General features: G+C 45.4%; 1 protein-coding gene across 1 annotated transcript; it reads left to right on the forward strand.

Annotated features, from left to right (window-relative positions):
• The first annotated feature begins 5,288 nt into the window (after positions 1-5,288).
• On the forward strand, positions 5,289-8,399 carry LOC120711197 (NAC domain-containing protein 43-like). Its single transcript, XM_039996652.1, has 3 exons — positions 5,289-5,936; positions 6,291-6,580; positions 6,982-8,399. The coding sequence occupies exons 1-3, from the start codon at positions 5,765-5,767 to the stop codon at positions 7,717-7,719; spliced, it is 1,200 nt and encodes a 399-aa protein (XP_039852586.1). The 5' UTR covers positions 5,289-5,764; the 3' UTR covers positions 7,720-8,399.
• The last annotated feature ends 680 nt before the right edge of the window (positions 8,400-9,079 follow it).

A 9,079-nucleotide genomic window follows, 5' to 3' on the forward strand; every position in this document is an offset into this window, starting at 1 on the left:
AAGGTGCTACATGCATAGGAAGCCAGCCAGCCAGCCACAACTGCCACTGAAAACAGAGGACACATGAGCAGAGCAGGGGGAGGAGACAGGACAAACGGGGAACAGTGTAATCCAGCGGTGAAGCAGATGAAATTAACTAGTAAACTAATTGATCATGAACCAATTAGTGATAAATGTTTTGGGACAGAAGGCACCAACTCCCAAGTACCCCCAGGCAATGCAATGCAGCAAACGACAGGACACCACCGAGCTGGCTCTGTTGCGCTCCAGTACGCATGGTCCGTATAGGGGAGAGTACCATGTCTCCTGCCTGCCCCTGTCTGTCTCCCTCCATCTCTGTGTCTCTCCCCCGGGCTTGCAGGAACTACCTCTTGTTCATGTTTTCTCGGACATTTATATTTGCTCAATAAATTAGAGCAATTATACATCTAATTAGCTTGTAATCCTTCTTGTCTTTAATACTGTATAATATAATAGACATCTCTTGAGTTCTTTTAAAAAAGAATATACTAGATTATTGCTTGATATTTTGGGGCATTATAGTGGAGTGTAGTCATGGTACTACTACTAGCAACAAACACCGGCTATACGATGGCATGGTACGGTTTTGTTTTGCGTACAAAGACAGGGAGATGATACAAGAATGGAAACAATGGTGCGAACCGTGCATGGTACGGTTTTGTTAAGCAATAATGCATCCGTGCTCGTGGTTAATCAATTGTATTTTAAAAGGATAATGATTGCCGATAACATCGATGATTAGTCCATGGTTGGTGCGTGCATGGTCCCACTTGTCCGGCCGGTCACTGTATGTACACAGATATCGATGCTGATGCATATATATGATCACCAGTATTTGTCCGGCCCATTTGACAAAAATTAACCACCCTTCTGTTTGGTTAATAGTGTAGTACAGTTTGAATTTCACTAGGGAAAAGATCACTTTTTAATGTCACAAATATTAGTGTACATATTCTCACCGGGAAAACATCAAATCTTAATTGACATACACATACACTGGAAACGAGACAAACGTGTTTTTTGTGTGAAGGAGATAAATAAATAAACACTAAACCATCTACTCGCCATTTCAAATTGATTTTTTATTGTAGTTAACTAGTCTATCATCAACCCATGCTCCCGTGCAGTGATATCTAATAATTATCTATCTCACGCTCTCTTTAACTAATTAAATATTCTAATCTAGTACTATAAATATTCATATTTATCATTATGTATTTGTAATAAATGTGATAGGTTTAGTTACTAATATTTTTTCTCACTTTGCATCACACTCACACCTCCGTATATGATTGATATGTATTTAATTGAACACTTTGTTTGAACTATGTGAACAACATAAAAAATGGTATTCATATCTCTTCTCTTATACATGAATATATGGTGACACACAAATTATGGTTAGTATTTTATATAAATAATAATATAAATGATACTCCCTCCGTCTTGAAATGTAAGTCATTCTAGAGTTTTTAGGACAAATTATGGTTGTGTAGAAAAGATTCTCCTACTCCTAATTATTAAACATTGGGACTGCACTAATTAAACTAGGATGCCTTTTCCCATGCACATCTCCCACATGTACCTCCCCCTTTATGGTTGCATGCGCATCTTTCTATTGGACAAGACCCGAAAACGATGCACAATTAAGATGGTTGGGTCCACTCTCAACCTAGAATGACTTATATTTGAGGACAAATTTTGAATCTCAGAATGACTTATATTTGAGGACGGAGGGAGTATATTAATAATGATAGAAATAGTAATTTAGAATTTTATATTGACGCGCTTTTGGATTTTATTATAATAATATAATTTTCATTCAAATTTGGGTTTATTTTAGGCTTTTATTTTGATATCATTGGATAATATATATGAAAATTTAGGGGGTTATTTGATATTATTTTATAATGGCATGAGTGAGTAATTTATATGAAGATTAGGGGATTACTTTAAATTATTTTTTATAATGGCAGAGGTGGGTAATTTAGATACATGTTTAGGGGGTTACTTTAGTTTATTTTCATAATGGCAAAGGTACATGTTTAGGGGGTTACTTTAGCCTATTATGATTAGGGTTGCCGAATTTATGGTCTGATGTTTTTGATTTTTGTGAGAATTTGTAAGATTTTTCTATTTTTTTCGACTGTCCACCTAGGATCCTAGTAGGTAGCTTCTCCTGGATGCTTCAAAAAGAGCCTCCAATTAGTAATAGTAAGATAAGATATAGATATATATAATTCTCACTACTACAATGCAAATTTAATTAATTTTTGTGATGCGTGCATGATGACTGGTTAATGGTCCCTCCCCAGAGGTTACCGACTGATCCGTTTCCAGAACGTACCCAGCAGGCCAATCAACGGGCGGCAGATCGAGTCATGTACGTCGGCACTGCAATGGGATCTCGTCACCTCTCACTGCTGCGGTTACCGGGTACTAGCTACCTATCTTACCACGAAGCTTTCCCATCATGCGCCCCCGTCGAGCACCAAACACTTGCACAAAGCTCAATCACCTACAGGAGCATACAATGCTTTCAGCCTGGTCACTCCAAGTGATCTTCGATGCTGATTAGGGCACGATTAATGGCATCTTTGTACTGTGATTTTCGCGATATCTTGGATCGGTTGGGGGCGATCCCTCGCAATTAGTGATCATCAACAGTAACATTGAATTTTGTTTGTGGCATAAGATTTTTCATGTCTTTCTCTCAAAAAAATTAAAAAAAAGGATTTTTCATGTCAGGCTAAAATTCCTCGAGATTTACATTGTATATCGATCCATTGATGTCGACTGTTAATGGTGACATGATTATTACCTACACATGACGGATTTTATATATAGCAGGTTTCCATTCTAATTTCAACGGGTGAATTACTACTCGGTATTCAGTACTCACAGTCAGACTATGACACTGCTCCTGATCGATCGGTAAAAGTTTCCGGCCGGGTAAGAAAAATGGGAATAGTGACTTGTCAGTTTGGGCACTCCACATCGATCTGCACTACTGGGGAAGATTTAGCAAGGAAAAAAATTACCACGAGCACTACTAACTGCGATAGATTGTCAGCAGTCACGGTCAGGATACAATCGATCGGTTGCGAGTTGTGACATGGCTTCGATTTGAATTTACACCGGAGGCATTTGATACATATATCTTGGCAACACAAGTGAAAACAACAGTACTACTACTCGTGAATTTATTTTATTTACAGTCTGAAAATCGACCGATCATGCCAATAATGAGTTGCGACCTAGCTAATAAACACGACTTCTTACCTAGGTTTCGTTATAATTCATCCAAGATTAATATAATGCTGCTACTCATCATAATCCGTTTAATTAGTCTTGTTCAGCACAAGTTAATCTTAATTAATCTTTCGGGCAAATCAAAGTGACTTGGGATCCATACATGATGGGTAACTGAAAGAGATTAGCTTAGAGGTGGACTTAACGAGGGAAGAAATTGACTGCACAATGAGGCTAATAATTGCATCATCACGCACCACTAGCCACCTGCATGCTTGGTCTTTGTTTCCGTTCCATGCATGCATTGGATTTGGATGGATGGCTGTGATTTGACCATTCCTCGGTCGCTTGCTTCAGCCTAAGCTAGTACGTAGGGTGGTAAAGAGTCTAAGATTTTGAACTAGAAAATCTAAGCATCGGACCCTAAAAGGGTCGGGTTCTAATCTTATACAATTTTGAACTAAATAATTTAAGGATTTTGTTGGGCTGTGAAGATGCCACTAGAGCTCTGGCCCATTACCACCCCCTACATACAAGTGCATGCTTTACAGGCATATAATAGACACGACAAGGCAGGCAGTTGATCCTTGGAGCTAGCCCTGGTTGTATTCTCCGAAATGGAAAACAAGTGCATGGATACACACGCATACACTGATCAGGCACACGTGTAGATGCATGGCATCTTCCTGGATCATGTTAGTAGGTGCTTTCAAAATTGCAAATACCTGTCCCAGAAATGACAAAAGAAAGGATAGCTAGAGATAGATAACCTGAAGAAGCTGGTGGTCATCATGTGGTTTTTGTCTGTTGCTGTATGCCTGTACATGGAAACTTACTCCAGCCTTTTCTAAAAAAATTAAATTTGTTCTTAGTACATGCATGCATGCAAATTTTTTTTAAAAAAACGTGTGTACACTATAGTGTATGATAACATGACTGTACTGTAGTACTTTGTTGCCAGTGACAGGGCGACACGAAGAACACATCTGGTCCATCCATCCATGGAAGCATCATTGATCAGCTTTGTACCCAGCTATTTAGCTAGCTGCTTACACTGCAGAGTAGCCAGTAGGAGGGATGGAGTCATTATTCCAAGCAACAGAGAAAGGACACAAATAATAGATCAGGTGAATAATAAAAGGACAAGTAGTATGCATATAGTCATTCCGCCATCATCAGCTTAATTATATTATAAAAAATTATGGTTGTGTTTAGTTCCAAAATTTCTCTCTCCAAACTTCACCATTCACTTATCACATCAAATCTTTTGTCTCATGCATGGAGCATTAAATGTAGATAAATAAAAAAACTAATTGTATAGTTTTGATGTACACGACGAGACGAATCTTTTGAGTCTAGTTAGATCATAGTAGGACAACAATTACCACAAATAAACGAAAAGTACTACAGTGTACGATGTGACTTTTTTTACCACCATTTTACGGATCTAAACACAACCTATGTTACCTCCGATTTGATAGATCCTACAGTACTAGTAGAAATCAGAGCCGGTAGCAGTAGAGCGCACACACACACATGTATATGGGACAAAAATAATCTCCTCCAAAAGATTCCAAGCAGCAGTCCCTGATGGCTGATCAAATCGATCGATTGATACGGCGTGTCAATTACATTAGTTTTGTAAATATTAGGAATTCCCGATTTATACATGGATACGTACGTGTAGACGTAGATGCATAAGTACACGTCTGTCGACCCAATGCATGGGGGGAAATTTAAACCGTTGGCTTGTCCTTTCCCTTTCTCTCTCTTAATTCTATTACTGCTCGTACTAGCAGGAGGGACCTTTCCTCTCTAGCTTTCTCCATCCTCTCTCTCTCTCTCTCTCTGCACTGCATGAGTCTCTCTCAGGGGTGGGTGGCAAAACTAACCCCACTGCGAACGCCCGGCTGCAGTGCACTGACTCCTGCCTACTAGAAGATCGAACAAGAAGCTAAGGGTAGTGTAGAGAGAGGGAGAGGTATAGCGACTAGCAGCTGCAGTAGCAAGAGCCGCTATAGCTATACAGAGAGAGAGAGAGAGAGAGGCAACAGCTAGCATGGAATGATGGCAATATGATTCATGGACATATGGACGACGCGAAGGCGATGATCCCCCAAATTTCACTAGGCCTTGCTGGGCGGCAAGTACCTCAACCCCCCCACACCCCACTATAAAAGTGCGCGCCTTTCCTCCCCTGCCACCAGCTTCTTCTTCCATCGATCTCTTTCCTCCTCCTATCCCTCACCTCATCGTCGTCTTCCTCCCTCCCTCCCTCCCTCGCTCACCTGTAGCTAGCTAGCTAGCTAGCAGCTGCTATACACACACTCACCACCAGCTCGCCGGCCAATTGAGCCCTCCACCACCTGTATCCAGAGAGAGAGAGAGAGAGAGAGAGAGAGAGAGAGAGAGAGAGAGAGAGAGAGAGAGAGAGAGAGAGAGAGAGTACAGAACGAAGAGCCGGCCGGCCGGCGAGGGATCAATCAATATAATGAGCATCTCGGTGAACGGGCAGTCGTGCGTGCCGCCGGGGTTCCGGTTCCACCCCACGGAGGAGGAGCTGCTCAACTACTACCTCCGCAAGAAGGTCGCCTCCCAGGAGATCGACCTCGACGTCATCCGCGACGTCGACCTCAACAAGCTCGAGCCATGGGACATCCAAGGTACTACAGACCTCATCGATCACCCCTGAATCTGATCGACCACATACTCATGCCTCGCTCGTTGCATCACCACCTGCACCGGTGACCACGAGTGCCGCCATGGGCGTCATCTTGCGAGCTCAATCAATTGTACCACCAATTGCTCGGCTCCTTACGCACGCAGCACGCTTGACCTGATGAATGCGACTGGCTGCTAGTAGCCATACTCTCTAGCAGCTTGCCGCCCTGTTCGTTCATCAGTCATCAGTTTGATAGCTAGATCGTACTGCAGATATGATGATGAATTGCTGACGAACAAGAACAATTCGCTGCTGCTGCCCAATTGCTCATCCTGAAGTATATATACGTGTGCAGAGAAATGTAAGATCGGGTCCGGGCCGCAGAACGACTGGTACTTCTTCAGCCACAAGGACAAGAAGTACCCTACGGGGACGCGCACGAACCGCGCCACGGCGGCCGGCTTCTGGAAGGCCACCGGCCGCGACAAGGCCATCTACAACGCCGTCAAGCGCATCGGCATGCGCAAGACGCTCGTCTTCTACAAGGGCCGCGCCCCGCACGGCCAGAAGTCCGACTGGATCATGCACGAGTACCGCCTCGACGACCCGGGAGCCGTCGTCTCCGGCGACGACGCCGCCGCCACGGTAAGCCGCCGGCCGTCGATCTCTCCACGATCCGTTACTTGATCTCATCATAAGCTTCTTCATCTTCTTCTCCCGGCCCCCTAGTAGCAATAATCCATCGGTGATCTCTGCACCGAGCGATTCACGTACGCCACCATTAATTATTGCCGTAAGAAACAATTATATGGCGGTGGTGGTGGTGCAATGATAGGAGTACGGGCACCAGCCTTGATTTCATCCAGCTCTCTCTCTCTCTCTTTTTCGTCTCCTTTTTCCTTGCTTGAGGAGGAGGTGGAGTGGAGAGAGCAGTAGAGGAGCCAGTAACAATTATTAAACTTTTCCATGTGCTTCATGTGCCCCAAAAGGTAGCAATAATTAACGCTGGTTGCTTTTGCATCGTCGTCGTCGGCGATGGCCTGCAGGTCGCCGCTGCTGCTGCCGCGTCGTCGGACGCCGGCCAGGAGGACGGCTGGGTGGTGTGCAGGGTGTTCAAGAAGAAGCACCACCACAAAGAGTCGGGAAGCGGGGGCGGCGGCAGGCACGGCAGCGGTCGAGTGGGCGACGGCGGCAAGTCGGCGGCGGCGGCGCACCGCGGCCTGCAGTACTCCTCCAGCGACGACACGCTCGACCAGATCCTGCAGTACATGGGCAGGTCGTTCAAGCAGGAGCACGAGCAGGTCCTCTCGCCGCAGGGCGGCGGCGCGGGGCCGAGGTACCTCCGGCCCATCGATACCGTGCTGGGCGGGCACGGGTTCATGAAGCTGCCCCCGCTGGAGAGCCCGTCGGCGGCCGCGCTGACGCCGCACCTCTCGGCAGCCGGCGACGCGGAGGCGGCGTCCGCCGGGGACGACCTCCTCCACGGCGCCGGGACGGCGAACGGGATCACAGACTGGGCCATGATGGACCGGCTGGTGGCGTCGCACCTCAACGGGCAGGCGGCCGACCCCGCCGCGCCGCCGGCGAGCCACCACCAGCTCTGCTTCGACGACGGCCCCGGCGCCGACGACGACGCGGACGGGCTCGCCTTCTACGCCGCCGCCACCACGAGGCTCCACGCCGGTGGCGGCTCCAGCGACGACGACCTGTGGAGCTTCACGCGGTCGTCGGCTCGGCCGGGCGCTGCCACGTCGACGGAGCGGCTGAGCCACGTGTCGCTGTAGCCGTCCGGCCGTCGCCGGCCGGCCTAGCTACTATATATACATACGTAAAGCCCCCCACTAGCTAGCTACAACGTGACATGGCCAGCAGCTGCATGCTGCCCTGCTGTGCCTTGGTACAGTAAAGAGACAAGCAACACCAACAACACCAAGAAAAAGGAAAAGGGAAGAAAATAAGTGAAAGATCTCTAGAGAGAGAGAGAGAGTGATTTCAAAGGTGATTAGAGCGATGAGAGAGAAAGGAGCTGATGAGCAGAAAGGAATGGGCGATTGATGATAGCAGGGGTAAAGGTGGCGGGTAAGTTGGAGTGGCACTGTCAAACGCTGCTGCTGCCTCGATCTCTCGTTTGATCAGCTCCTTGAATTGCATTGTCGATCTGATCTGCTTAATTAACCCCCCGGATTATGGTTGTAATCACAACATTAATAGCAAGACTGTTACTTATAACTAGATCGATCGATACAACATAATTAGTACCTGTCACTGTATTATTGCTATGCTAGCTAATAATCGTCGTCCATATAATCAATTACTAGAAGGAGAGAGAGAGAGAGAGAGAGAGAGAGAGAGAGAGGTGATTTGGTAATTTACTACACTGCATGCCCCCCAGACAGATAGAGAATACGTACAGGTATTGTATTTGTATCTATATACATGCATATATACTACTCCTTTATTATTAGTTCCCTGGATTATCCAGTATGTACGGACGTACGGTGCATGCGTTTGGACTGTAATAAGATCCGTATCTCTCTACCTGATGGCGACCGTACATACTTTTACGTGCACTTCTCTTCCGTACCTGCCTGTGCCTCGATTTAGTTTCACCGGCCGGCGAGTTAACTAACCGATCGTTGGCCATTTTTGGCCGGCGAGACTTTACAGGGATCATGTAAAAACTTGTGCGTGCATGCTCATTGGCCTTGCCGAGAGATCTGCACGACACCCAAGAAGCTGGTCACAGCTAGCTAGGACATGGGTTGGGGACCGGGGGACGGTGAAACAAAGTATTTGCCGCTAGCTCATGGTTTACATCATCCTCTTCTTCAAATGTTTGAGAAAACAATACATTAATATACCTTTCATTTTTGGTATTTTTTCCCTATACCATTAGTTATCAACAACTGAAGTTATTAGGAGTTATTAAAAAAGGTCAATGTACCACTTTTTACGAATGAAAATGGAAATACTAGAGCTTTGAGACGAAGCTAGTACAGAGACCATACAAAAATACATCTGATTTTTTATTAACTCATTTTCACCATCACTTCTACTATTATTGATGCCACCATAAAACAACAAAATAAAAATTGGATGCAATTCCGCTTGAACCTTTGATAAGGAGCCACAAAAGTTTATAGA

Source organism: Panicum virgatum, chromosome 6K, assembly GCF_016808335.1.
Source record: "Panicum virgatum strain AP13 chromosome 6K, P.virgatum_v5, whole genome shotgun sequence".
Classification (NCBI taxonomy): Eukaryota; Viridiplantae; Streptophyta; class Magnoliopsida; order Poales; family Poaceae; genus Panicum; species Panicum virgatum.